Consider the following 14,537-nt stretch of genomic DNA (forward strand, 5'->3'; position numbering starts at 1 on the left):
AGTGGGCCGTGCAGGCAGCTCTGCAGGAGAGTGATAGGACACAGCTGGAGAGATGGAGGGAGAGAGGGAATATGAAATAACAGCAGTCTCAAGAAGAGGAGATGAGCTTTCTGGGGAGGTTGAGGGCAGTGGAAAGACAACGCTGGCACAGCTACTCTGAGAATGACTTCTGCAACACGCAGCCTCTTGGCTGGCAGGCACACCATTAGTTTTCATAAGACCATCATGCACTGCTTTCTTATCAATTTGTACTAATTCGTACAGTAAGTGCTTGTCATGGCCGGATGCCTCCAGTGCTAATTGACAAATTGTGATTAATATGTTTTGGTATGAGTCGTGAAGGGGGTCAGTGCAGAGATGCACACACCCGCTCAGTTTATCTGGAGATGGAATATTTATCCGACGGAGCTCATAACCTCGGATTGTGTTTGGCTCCCAAAATCCAAAAGTGTTGGAATGAGAGGAAAACGGTGAATAAGCATCACTCTGACGCGGCTTTTATTTCATTACAGACCGTACGGCCCCGAAGATGTTTCATCTTTGTGCTCATCAGCTTCATTTAATCTGTCAACGTACATGCAACACATTTAAAAAAGCAGAAGAAGAATGGGACGGGCTTTGATTTAGGGCTGACGAGGTCAAAAGAAATAACAATGTTTATATTTATATAAATTTATAGGCTGAGTCTTTGAGGTCTTACAAGTAGGGATGCAGCGATACCACTTTTTTTCAAACCGATACGATACCGATACTTGGATCTGAGTACTTACCGATACCGAGTGCCGATACTTCTTCAACAAAAATGACAAGCCACCCTCTGATCGCGGTCTTCATGCAATAAATTGATATCAGTTAACTTTAACGAGTACGAGTATATTAGAATAGTATCGGCCCGACACCAGTATCAGTATCGGTGCATCCCTACTTACAAGGTGGGAAAAGATTTCCGGTCCTGCCGCCTGAAATGTTAAAATGGACGAAATGAAGCTGATGAGACGAAACATGAAATGCGTTGACTTGTGATGGGCATTTATTGGACAGCATATTATAGACTTCATGTAGTTCTATTTATAGATTTTGTAGGTAAGTGTGATCTTTACATTTAGTCTTTATTGGATCTTCTAAAGTCTGGTTGTTCCTCTTCTGTAACCCTAACTGTGGAAACATCTTGTATTAATCCGGGCGTCACTATTTAACTGAGAAGTAACTTGCTCTGGAACTTTCAATCTTTCTAATTCACCATTTATCCTTCAAAGATTCACCATTTATCTCTGAAAATGAAACTAAAACAGTTGGTGTTTGTAGCACAAACTAGCCAAACAGGAGGAAATCAGGCTTTTGTTCGGAGCAGCTTAGCAGCAGATAAACACACATATGATGGACAGTAAATGCTTTTTTCACCACTCCTGTGAATGTGAGCTTGCCTTGAAAAGAGTGCAGCGCAGACATTGATGCTAATGAATGAACAAGTTGCTCAGAGCTACAACGAGGCTCGCTGGATCAGATACGTGTTGGTTTCAGATCTGTTTGTGGCAGCTTCATCCTTCTGGACCATTTCAAGTGAAACATCATCTCAGCTGTATTTTAATGTAACGAGCACCGTTTCTTGTCTGTTTTCCAGGATCTTTGGCCATGTCAGTCATCGCTCTGAGTGGCAGCTGGTGAAAATAGACTTCAGGTCCATCTTCAACAGGAGGTGCACGGAGGTGGATTATCAGACCTGGCACCTACACAACCAGGTACGCAGATGTTCCAGATTTAAATCTAAAACAGGGTGGATGCGACAGACTGGATCCACTTGAATCTTGTATGGTAGAAGTTTTGAATCTGATATCCCTCAAAGCTGTGATCACCATTTGGAACAGATTAGCTATAAAGGGCTGTTACTGGGTGGGAACTGCACATAAAATGGAAGTAAATCAGACCAGCCTACATTAGAGAATAGAAAAACATCAACAGGAAATGCCTGTTTGAGCCTTTTTGTGATATTTAAACAAGAAACGGATTATTCCTATAAAGGCTCTTAGTAAAGGGCCCCAGAACTCACTGTGGAAGTCTTCAACAGCAGTGAGCAAGTAGCAGCAGGTCAGAGACAAAGTCCTGCTGAAGTGTTGATAAGAGCTGGTTCATAAGAAAATATTTAAAACCACAACAACTCTGCCAAGAAAGGACAGATCAGAGAAACTCACTGAAACCAGACGGGAAGGACTTTCATCAGAGAAGTGACAAAGAGGCCAAAGGTAACTTTCAAAGCTCCGCGGCAGATTAAACTCTCCGTCCAAAGCATCACTTTAAGCTGTAAACTGTGAAAAAAAGCAGAAGAGGAAACTCTGATGCAACAAATCTAAAACTCAACATTCGTTTACTTCTTATGATTTTTTTTCATGTCTGTCCCTCAATTAAAACATTTTGCCTATTAAAAGTGGAAGAAATGCTGCATTAATCAAAAATCAATTTCAATCTCAGGTTATGAGGTAACAAAATAGGAAAAATGCCAGATGGGGTGAAAGCTTTCTGGGCCGCTGTAGTTATCTGAGTGTGAAACTTCTCAGTCATTCGCTGCTTCCAGGACAGAGAATCCTGGACTCTCCTTTGGTCATAATGAGCGGATACAGCTGCAGACTCTTCATTTAATGTCAGTACTCTTAGCTTATTCACGCACTCGCATCATTTTACTTAAACAAAGGGTTCCAAAGAAGATTAAAGTTTTTACTTAATGAGCCATTATCGCTTATTGCTTTCAGCCTAATTGTGTAGTGAGTGGACTACAGCTGGACAGCTTTCAGCAGCATTCATTCCCAACCTGCCTCTCAACCTGGCCAGCCCTGAAGCTGAGCCAGAGACTTAAAGCTTGCCTTTATTCACGGCCCACTTCTGTAATTGGTTTAGACACCCATATGCTCAAAGCAGGCTTATGATCAAAACATATAGCATGAAAGAGGACAAGAGTCCAAGCCAATTACCAGACTAAACTGACTAAATGCAGTGTTGCTGCAGTCTTAAGTCCAAATAAACTCAGAGCAGCGTGTTTTGTGTTTGAAGTTAACAAGGGAAGTTTCAGGTTTTCACTTTCAAGAGCTGTGAGTCTATTTGTGGATGCAGTCAGCTTTCTCAGGCATCTCACTACTGACATCTAATGCACAAAGGCAGAATGTTCCAGTAATAAAAACAGAGCAGCAGTGTGTGCTCTCCAGCTGATTTTGAATCCATTTCCCTCACATAGATTCCCAGCTAAAAAATGGATTTAATGCTGGTGGCTTTTTGCAACTGAACTTCCTTCTTATTACTTCATTTCAATATCACAAAAAGTCCTTCAGAAATCCTCAGGCAGCCAACTCGACAGCGTGACACTCGCAGTGCAAGGCAGCTTCTTGCACACTCGGTTGGTTGTATCCTGTAGATTATTTATGGTGGCAGATATAAAAGCAGCTTATTTTGTAAACTCCCACTATGTGACTTTCCTTTCGGCTGTGTTTTGAATTCTGGTCTGCAGGGCGAGCCGTGTCTCATGGGCGTGAAAAGAATCTACAGGAAGCTGAAGCCCACGTCCAGGTGCGTCATGGGAAAGACGTACTCAGTGACGATGACATCGGGCCCCTGCGACTGCACAGAGGCTGACTTTGAATGGTTCGTTCAGTGTTTGCTTTCCTTTCATATTGCATAACCCCTCCACGGTCAGCTTGAGCTCCATTCCTGCTTTTAGAAGTATTGTGGTGACTGGTGCAGTGAGGACCAACATGGAGGAAAACTTGAGTTTTAATAAAGTCAAACTGAATAGATATTGAAGTACTTCAGGGCAGGTTCTCCCAAGAAGGACAAAGACACGAATCCAAAGAAAAAACTTGAGTAAGGTGCTCAAGAAATGATGAGAAATAAACTGCTTCACAAAGAACCAAAAGAAAGTGACCAGAATCCATGTGGAATCAGAACAGAAATCTAAATCAGAAGGTTATAAGAACCCAATAAACACCAAGAATCACAGAACAGAAGCAGAAGAAGAACAAAATATCACAAAACAGACGAGAGATGCATCGATTGTTGGATTCTGAACCTAAACGTCGGGAATAATCATTTTATCTGTTGTTTTTCATTTGTTCTTTCTTGAATCCAGAGAAACAACATGCTCTGTAACTAACAACTCGTCAGTTTTAAAGCATTACGGCCCTTCATCACTCGGTTCTTCAATGAATTCATATGAATACGTTAAAAATCCTTCACCAACATTTTAGCTAGTTAAACCGTTAACAACTCGATGACTTTTCAGTGCTTACATGTGCCCGAGAAATTGAGTGTAAATAAATCGGTTTTAAAGACAAAGACAGTTCAACATAACTAGAAAACTCCAGATACCATCGCCTTTACGTAGATGTTGGATGTAAAACTAAAGTGAAGAGCCTTAGAGTGCAATACTCTAATGACCACCAGATGTTCCAAAGAGTCTCATTTCAAAGCACCACCTTCTCCGCTGCCCTCTGATGGACTGGTGACCTCCCGCCACCCTGCAACCCTGAAATGCATCAAGCGAGTACAGAAAACTGATGGATGGAACTTCTCTCCTCAAATACTCAGTCAATACATTTTCCATTACATCATCATGGTGTCATTAGCTGTATTCACTGCTCAACAGTCTGTCTGGTTGTCTGATTGGGCAACGATTAAAATTTTTAATCGCATTTTTACGCAAAATCCAAAAATGAATTCAAAAGTAGTGTATAGCTTTTAGCATTTAGTTTTATTTTAAATGTGCTGCCATATGAATGAAAGTGCCATAACATTTGTTGTGCAAACACACTTTTAACATCAGCATTTTTATGTAGTTTTTATGTAGAAGCCTCGCTCCACTGCCTGTTTCCTTGAATGACTCGCTGGTATCAGTTGTGTGTTTTGCCTTTAAGTGATATTTTAGACTGGAACTACTACGGTAATAAGACAATTCAACTTGGCAGTGTTTACAGATGACTTTGGTTCTGTCGACTCCGCCGTCTGGAAGAACTTTAAAATGAAAATGGCCGAGTAAAAGTTCCGTACCCTTCTCCATGTTTGGTGGATCCGCCGATTACTTTCTTTTCCGGTTCTGCAGCAGACAGCAACAGACTTTTACAAAATAAAAGCCTGTGAGCAACAGACTTGTACAATAATAAAATAATAATAAAACATGGGTGGTTTGTGGCGTAGTGGGTTGAGCAGGCGCCCCATGTACAGGAGTCCTCGCTGCAGCTGGCCCCGGTTCGAGACGGCCAGTCCTGTGCTGCGTGTCGTTCCCCTTCTCTCTGCCCCCTGCTTTCTTTCTCTCTGAACTTTCCTATCCATTAAAGGCACAAAAGCCCCCCAAAATGTTTGTTTTTTTAAATAAAAAAAATAAAAAAAACATGCGTTAATGCGCGATAAAATATTTATCGGCGTTAAATAATTAATGCGTTAACGCGATAATAACGAGTTAACTCGCCCAGCCCTATTTTCTAATCATACTAAATCCAGAATCAGATCCATATCAAGTCCTATCCGGCTTCACGTTTCACTCACCAGCAGCAAATATGCAAACAAATAAAGCCAAGATGGCGACAGCTATATGCTGAACTTGGGGCTTCATAGCAGCAGTTCACAAACCACTGGGTGCTGCCATGTGTCAGCGGTGTTACGTCCACCTACTTCAAACAGTCTACAGTTCGGACCTGTCATTTCTACATATATGAGCCCCCCTCCCATCTTTAATGTTGAAGTTGCAGGATCAGATTGGTAGATTCCTTCTTTGCTTTCTTGAGGTTTAATTCATCAAGTAGAGGCCAAAAAAATGGCTGACTTGACTTAAGTCCCTCAGCAAACTGGAGCTGTGATGAATTTTACAGTAAAATGAACACACCCTTAGACTGAGGGATGACACCATGTCCCACTCTCTGCAGACAAACAGTGCACAGCCAGAGCTATTGTATGTACAGTTTTAATTGCACCCTATTTTTTATTGTGCGTGTACAAGCAGCCAGGGATGTAATACCTCCATTTAAACTGCAGCTCCGATGCAGTTTCCCCTCCATCCACAAACTGGTTGTATATTTTTAAAGCTGAAAAAAGCTCCATCAGCCTTAAGTGCACTGTTTCCCACTAAAGATGCTCTAAAGCCTTCAGTTTGGCTGGAAAAGTAGTTTCCAGGTTGAGAACAGCTGGTCACTGCCACTTTGAACAGATTTGCTGGGAATTATACTCATCTACAGATTAGAAGCCTTTTGTCACACTATTAAAACTTATTTATGGGACAAAAATGGTCATTTTCACATCTGCTGTCTGCAAAGTGGCATCTTTGAGTATTCTTACTTTTTGTCACTTTCCAGTGTGATCACACGTTCTTAATCTAGTTCAGTTTAGTGTACACACATACGACCCCAAATCAGAGGTGTGTAAAAAGCCGATCATAAAAGAATAAAGACGCAGTGATTCTGACATTTATTCTTCCAGGAATTTCATTACAGACTGTATGAACCCAACATATTTCATGCTTTGTCTCATCAACTTGATTTAATTTGTTGATGTACATCCATTTTTGAATTTCAGGCACATTTCAAAAGAGATTGTGATGGTAACAATTTAGGGTTAGTAACAATTATTTAAAATCCATCCATCCATCCATCCATCCATCATCTGCTGCTTCTCCGGGGATCGGGTCGCGGAGGCAGCAGCTTAAGCAGAGAAACCCAGACGTCTATTTAAAACGTCCCAGACATTATATAAAATGTGTGATGAAAACAAATGATTGTCTTTATATTTCAGTCCAAAAGCAGCCTCCATGACAGGCTGAGTCTCTGAGGAGCAGAGATGCTCAGAGGATCTCCAGTTTGTCCACAAATGTGTTTAAATCCATTTTCCTCAGAGAAAGATTGGAAGGGATTTGCATATTTCTCCCTCTACAGAGCACAATATCATTAAAGCATTCAAGGAATCTGGAGGAGTTTCAGTGTAAAGGACGAGGGAGCAAGCCTAAGCTGGACCCCCGTGATCTCTGATCCCTCAGACGGCGCTGCATCAAGAACCCTCATTCATCAACAGCTGATAGAAGCACATGGACAAGGGATTACTGTGGGAAACCTTTGTGAAGCACTACGATCCAGAGTTCCATTCACAGACTTTACTGTGCAGAGAAGAAGCCTGATGTTAACCTGGTCCAGAGGCGGCGTCCACTTCTCTGGGCTCGGAGGGTCTGGGATGGAGCGTCACACGGTGGAAACGTGTGCTGTGGTCAGAGCGATCAGTGTTCCAGATCTTTGTTGGAAGAAATGGAGCAAAGAGCAAAAGGAGCATCCAGACTGCTGTCAGCAACCAGTAGAGTTTTCCCATGTTATTCTATGGAGACTGACGGGCTGTGGGTCGTTACGGCACTTATGTACAGTGGCCTAACCCACGTAAAAACCTAGTGAAACGATATTTTCCACAATAGAAACATGATATGAATGGGAAAACTTACTGTTCGTGGTGGCCGAATGCCCACAGCTTACTGTATGGCGGCTCAGGCTGGACGTCCCTGTTTTTTTGCTGTCATATTTTAACAGCACCTTGCATTTTGAGCATTGCACATAACCTGCGGAATTTCCATCAGAATCCAGCACCACTCCAAACACTTTCCAGACCTCTGATTTTCCCACTCCTGTAGCGACGGTGAATTCACTTGCAGCAAGTTTGCTCTTCACCAACTCCATCTTGTTCTCCGCTAAAGGCGTGCACGCAGCGGTGTCTTGTCTGTCCCCGCTCCATGCAGACTTTCGTTACGGTAGATAGATAGATAGATAGATAGATAGATAGATAGATAGATAGATACTTTATTGATCCCCAAGGGGAAATTCACCATGATTCACGGTAAACAGCAGCGATGATTAATACATTTTTTTTTTTTTTTTTCATTGGGCGGAAAAGATTAAGCCCGAGGACCGACCCGACCCGAGTCATCTGCTTATATTTTCGACCCGAACCCGCGGGTCCCGTCGGGTTTTTCGGGCCGACCCGACCCGTTGAGAACTCTAGCAACTAGGGCTGTGCGATACTGCAAAATTTGGTATCGATCCAATACTAAGTAAATACAGGGCCAATATTGCCGATACCGATACTTTTTACTACTACCATCTACTTTTGTGTAGGGGAGATCAATGTATCATAATTTATTAAGTGAATGCATCATCAATATGCAAATTTGAATGAAAACTTGAATTTTTATGATTATTTCATTAAATATGTAAGTTTTCCTTTAATTAATCATGTTTATGATTAATCTGTGTTAATTAATTAACACAGGACAAAGTTTACAGGCAAATAAAAATACTTTTATTAAGGAACTCAGAAATGTTTATAGAAAACTTCAAACTTAAATGTCCCGTTTGGGGTGGCAATCTGCTGCATCTCTTCCCCATCTCTCTGCCCCCTGCTTCCTGTCTCTCTCTCCAATTGTCTGTCCTTTAAAGGCATAAAAAGCCCCCAATTTAAAAAAAAAAAAAAAAAAAAAAAAAAAAAAGAATTGATCTCATCACACAAGTATTGATCAATACCCAATACCAACGTTAGTATCGATACTAACGTTGGTTAGTATCCTGTTTGCAGGAACTCTTCATCACTTGGTGTCCTCAGTGTCAGAACGTCTCTAAGTGTTGAGAGAAGGAAACGTTACAAAGTGGGAGAAGATTCTCTGTCCAGACTTTTTATGGGATGTGTTGCAGGTCTAAAATGTAAAAATGAATGTAAATGAACAATTTAAACAAACTGTATCTGTAAAAGTTTTATTTCCCATACCCACGGTCCTGGAGGGTATTTGGGGTTCAACACACAGACTGAACAGTCATATATCTCTGCTGCAGAGTTCTGAGTTGTTATTGATTCTACATAACATGAAAAAACTAAAATTGCATCCATTTCATTGCAGGAATCACTGTTGCTTCACAAAAATGAAAACTCATTCATCAACAAAGAACAGTAAACATATGAAATCTTGTGGATTAAAACTCACTGGTGGAACAGTTAACCGCTGTGTTCTTTTGGATCTTTGGATTCCTCAGAGTCAGCCTCGCCCCTCATCAGGCTGTTAAAAAAAATATGTTGAAATAGTAAAGGATTAAAAGATGAGAGGTCACCATCAGGGATGACATCCTCCAGATTACAATGGCTAAGCAGCACAGGCAGATTCTCTTGGTGGCTTCTGCTGCTTGCTCATGAAAACCCGTCAAATGTGTCGCTGTGTTTGGGTGAAAGAGAAGATGTGCGTTTCATTCTCAGACGTTCTATTGATCCCACCTTAATGTGTGCCATCGTTCACAGCTTGAAGGACAACGTGTTTGGAGGGGAAATTCACCTTTTAATGTCAAAGAGGAGGTTTATTGTTTGTCCTGCATCCGGATAAAAAGTGCTTTCTTTGAATTTTCAGCAACGCTAATGTCTCTTTCTTTTCTCCTCTCTTTGGTGCCAAAGCTGCAGGTCTCCTGAGTGAGGCAGATATAAGCATTGGCTTCATCAAAACCATAAATCACAGAGCCTAATAGCCTTCATTAACAATCACAACACTTTTGCATCTGTGTGCATGTCCCTCTAATTGGTGCAATTTGTCCCGATCATTCTGAGGACACAGCACTGCTCTGCTTTTTCATTTTTCGCACAAACAACTCGTTTAAAAAGAAGCAAAGAAGAACGGAGCAGTTTTTGCAGCTCCTCTGAAGTTTATTAGTCATTTTAGAAGTACAGTCTGTAACACTGTTTCCTCCGTGGCCTTGAATGACTGTGCCTGTTTCTTCTGTTCTCATCGTTTCAGTGATTATGGCTATGAGAGACGGACTGACGGCAACTGCAGCCCCGCCTTTTGGTTCCATCCATCATCCATGTCCAGGAGCTGCACCACAGGAATGACTTTCCTCAACAGCACCGGGTAACCGCAGCCCAGAACAAAAGCAGCACACCTGCACACACATTCTTTCAGAAAGATTAAGCGTAAAATGCAGTGTGCAACATGCAGTGATAGCTTTTCACAGTCTCAGAAAGGAATATCGATTTGAACATCAGTGAAGACCATGTCACGTGACTGAAAGCTCAGGAGCAGTCACTGAACTGATTGTCTCTTAATTACAGAAAATAGATCACAGTAGAATAACAGGAAAACACTGGCAGCAGAAGAATGAAGATTTCATTGTTTATGCACAAAATATTGACTTCACTGCTTTCTGCTTTTGTTGCTAACCTCATTCTTTCGTTGCCTCGAGTGCTAAATGAAAGCAGCTAATGAAATCATAGCCTGCACGGAGCCCACTATGCATATTATCGAAATGGGAGTGGTTCATTACCAGATATAGTATCTCCTGGAAGTTTTTCCAATAAGCATCCCATGCAAAAAACTTCTAAATTGAATTTTTGAAAGTAATCAAATCAAAAATGTAACTACTTACATAGAGCTCCTGTGGGGGGTGGGTGTGTGTTTAACAGGATTTTGCCTTTGTATCATAATTACTTTTCATGGCTGTCATTGCAAGTGATTGCATTATGCAATGATAATCTCATTGAGGAGGACCCAAATGCAGCACACCAGGGCCAGTTCCCATTTACTACTTTGGGCTCTACCCCATTTTCCCTCCCGTTTGTGCACAGAGAGTGTGTGCCTCGTTTCTTTAGGGAATCTGGGAGTATTGGTCATCTTAGGCCCTGGTTAAAGGACTACACGGAAAAGAAAAAAAGGCCAAGAGGATAATTAGATTCAGGCTAAAGAAGGAGTTAAATGTCCAGAATCCGAAAGGTTATAACCAGGTGATGATGACACACAGGAGGCAGCCAAGTGGCAAAAGAAACAACCTTCAACTTGGCAACTGTGAATATTCAGAAGAAGAAGAGCAGCACAGTTTCATGACTGAGAAAAAAACAAAGACACAGTGAGAGTTTTCAACTACATCCAGGAGTGAGTCGTTAACTAAAGGGATACAGATGTGGGGTGGTCAGTGGCGTAGTGGGTTAAGCAGCCGCCCCATGTACAGAGGCTACAGTCCTCGCTGCAGCTGGCCTCGGTTCGACTCCCACACCGAGCGGCCCTGTGCTGCATGTCTTCCCCATCTCTCTGCCCCCTGCTTCCTGTCTCTCTCCAACTGTCCTATCATTAAAGGCATAAAAAAATGCCCAAAAAATACTTTTAAAAAAAAGGGATACAGATGTGGAGTTAACTCTCAGAACACAGGTCAAAACTAAAGGCAGGGAACTAAATCAACTGGAAAGAAGCAAGAAGAAAACTATTCAAAGTAAAACACAAAGCCCAATGACATCACTGTGTTCGGGTTTTGTTCCCCTCATCAGCAGCTGTCTGTGGACTAAGATGCCATCTACCATGAACCCAAGTTTTGTACAATAAGATTCAGGATAAGATGAAACATCTGGATAAATCATTGTTAAATTTCAACATGTTTTAACGGTGCTGTGATTTTAACACCCTGCACGGTTCAATCTGCTGTGACTCTGCTCGATGCTTTCCCTGAGAACTGTCACCTTTGTGCTCTGTCACCCTCAGCTACAGGAAAGTGGTGTCCAATAACTGCACAGCCGGGGTGAGCGCTGAATACACGGCCAGGCGGCAGCAGTGTCCCGTCCAGGCGCCCAAAGGCCTCCACCTGGTCACCAGCGAGGGCTCGCTGACCGCCACGCTGGCCACTAATGTCACCTTCCTTGTGTTTCTGGAGGAGGTGAGCTGTGAATGGCTGATGTCATGGACTGTTTCCATGGAGACCAAAAATATTATCCACAGCTGTAAATTTGTGATATTTGCACTCAGACCCTGAACAAAGAGTGTAGTGAAAAGAAGAGCTAACCGTGCGAAGGTGTCTGTGTCCTTTATGTCTTTGTGTCTTTTTTTTTTTTTTGCCCACAACCAAACTGAGAAAAGTTTGTTCTGCTTGAAAACAGCATTAATTTACGAGCCTCCATCGTTGGTTCTGCTGCTGGTAGCTCTGCTTTTCCTTCTAAAAAACAATCCCCTTTTATCACATCCTGTGCATGAGCGCCTGTGTAATCAGTGGTCTGCAGTGTCTTTATGGCACTGTGAGCCACAGCCCATTTGGAGCTATAACAGGGAAAGTTTTTCCTTCAAAACAGCACCTGAAAACATCTAGAAAGCTGTGGGAAATTACCGGGTGAGAACAGCTCAGAGACTGCCACGCTCTATCTGCATCTAACATGTGAGACTAAACCTTTGGTGGAAGCTCCTTTTATACCCAATCCTGACACCCTCACCTGTCAGCAGGTAACCTGCTGACTGGAGAATCTTCCAGAGCGCTGCTTCCTGTGTATTACATAAACTTTGATTCTTTAACTTTAACTTATTTTGGGTTTGTTGCTGTGTCAAATTCTAGATTTGCTTCTGTTTTCTAAATCCACTGAAGGTGGTAAGTGAGGACACTGAAAATCATCTCCTTTGTGCTTGTGTCTGAAAAGGTGAGAACATTAAATTACAGATTTGAGTTCTGTTGTATTTTGGAACAACTTCCCTGAAAATGAGACTCCTAAAAACAAGTTGTGAATAATTGGAGCTTCCCAGAAGTTGGTCAGTAAAGTGTGTGAAAATGGAAAGCTCATGAATACATCTGCTGTACACACAGAAACAACAATAACAAGCCAAGTTTTCCCTTGAAAACAGCACCTGAAGCCATCTGCTGATGAAGCGCCGCCAGGTTCCTCACGGTGTTTGTCCTTCACAGGGAGACGGGGCGAGGACGAGCATCACCCTGGACTTTGGAGACGGGCACGCTGTGACATATTCCAATGTGAGCTCCATTGAGGATGGGATCAAACACGTCTACAAAGCTGTGGGAATTTACCGGGTGACTGCCACCGGGGAGAACAGCCTCGGCTCAGAGACCGCCACGCTCTATCTGCATGTAACATGTGAGACACGGAACACGTTGAGGCTTTATTTTGAAAGAAGACGCTCTTGCTGTCCCCACTTTTTTTTTATCCCCTTCTGTGGAATCGCAGCTTGTGTGTTGCACGCCGTGTTCTGTGCTTTATCTCCTCACAGAACACGCTCCCCTAACCACACAAACGAGTCCGATCTCATCGCACTTCTTCTCGAGTGAGCGAAAGCTTCGTGGCCGTTGGGCCCACAGAAACCTCTGCAGCCGCACATGTAACAGGAGCTGACCGCCCCTGGTGTATTCAGGGGGTGACAGATGTAACAGAGCTGACTTATTGATCAGGGAGCACTGTTGCCCCCACCAATCTGTCAATCCTATGTGCCAGTGGCACAAATAAAGCCAGTGCAGGCTCCGGAGGGCCACGGATGAAAAATAACACACAGATGGCAGCTTTTGGTCCCAGTGCAGAGAGAATTCTGGGCATGCTCCCCCTCCCCACCCGCTTATAAACCCACTCTCCCTCCTTTTTTTTCCTTATTTGAACCAATAAATTTGTTTTGCATGATTTGGCAGAGAGCGTAGAGTTCACCCTGTGATGTATGTGTGTGCCTGAGTAGGTCAGCTGGAGTACATCCATCTCTCAGCTCCCTTTGTGGCAGTGAGAAACAAGGAAGTGAACCTGACTGCTGTTCTGTGGCCCAGCCAAGTGGGAACCGTCACCTACATCTGGTGGATCGGAAACAACACTGAGGTACTGTAGAGACTGTCCCCCTTTCTCACCGCGCTCCGACTTCTGTTGCATCTTTGTTCATTTGTAATGAAGAAGTAGGTTGCTGATTCTCAGTTTGTTGAGCTATATTTACACACCAAGGTTACAAAAAATGTGGCCTTGTTAATCAGCTTTGATACCAGTTATAGAGCCTGGTGTTGTATCATAAATAAAACTACAACCCTGAATCAGAAAAGCTGTGATGGTAAAAAAAAAAGAAACATTTACTTCCACTTTTATCTGATTGCAAACAAAACTTATTTTATGTGTGTAGCATCAGCTTCATTTTATTTTATTCTGATTACGTTTCTCATGTAACTCTCTCCTTCTGTTATCTGTGCTCTTTAAAACAATGCAAATTATATTCTAAAAATGCACCAGAAAGCACTTTTTCCAGTTTATGAAAAGGGTTTGTTGTAGAGTTTGATGCGTACCTGGACCACTTTGAAACACTGTTGATAATCAGATCACTAATCAGAGCAGAATGGACCTTTAAGGAGGAGAAGTTTAAAGAGACAGCAGCCACAACAGAGGTGCTGCAGCGATGCACTGGAATGTCTCGTTAACCTGCAAACTGGCCGGTCTTATGTCAAACCGACACACCAAAATGCTAAAACTAATGTTAACTAATACATAATCAAATAGATAGTCATAGTGTCTAATGAACAACATCAGTCATAGTATTGAGTTGGATCTGTAGCATCATTCTGAGACACAGAAATCCATCTTCTGGCCGAACACGAGCTGCATGCTCTGGATGAAATCATCCACGCTCACTCGCTGTCTTCGGAAATGTTTAAATGTGCTTGTTCAACACCATCAGGGGCCTTGAATAAGGACGGCCTTGTATAAACCGTGGCTGTTTTAGGACCTGAAGGAAGGAACTCTCTGCATGCTCGTGTGCCAGCAGGCTGACACCTCTG

General features: G+C 42.5%; 1 protein-coding gene across 5 annotated transcripts in view; it reads left to right on the top strand.

The window, feature by feature from the left end:
• The window catches only part of sorcs1 (sortilin-related VPS10 domain containing receptor 1), a 194,822-nt gene that overhangs the window by 164,879 nt on the left and 15,406 nt on the right, over positions 1 to 14,537 (top strand). For all 5 annotated transcript variants that reach the window (XM_075463338.1, XM_075463339.1, XM_075463340.1 and 2 more), the window contains exons 15-20: positions 1,622 to 1,739; positions 3,494 to 3,627; positions 9,776 to 9,889; positions 11,507 to 11,678; positions 12,690 to 12,876; positions 13,463 to 13,596. In XM_075463338.1, coding sequence (XP_075319453.1) covers positions 1,622 to 1,739; positions 3,494 to 3,627; positions 9,776 to 9,889; positions 11,507 to 11,678; positions 12,690 to 12,876; positions 13,463 to 13,596 — 859 coding nt within the window. The remainder of the gene's footprint in view (positions 1 to 1,621; positions 1,740 to 3,493; positions 3,628 to 9,775; positions 9,890 to 11,506; positions 11,679 to 12,689; positions 12,877 to 13,462; positions 13,597 to 14,537) is intronic.

This window comes from Odontesthes bonariensis, chromosome 4, assembly GCF_027942865.1.
Source record: "Odontesthes bonariensis isolate fOdoBon6 chromosome 4, fOdoBon6.hap1, whole genome shotgun sequence".
NCBI lineage: Eukaryota > Metazoa > Chordata > Actinopteri > Atheriniformes > Atherinopsidae > Odontesthes > Odontesthes bonariensis.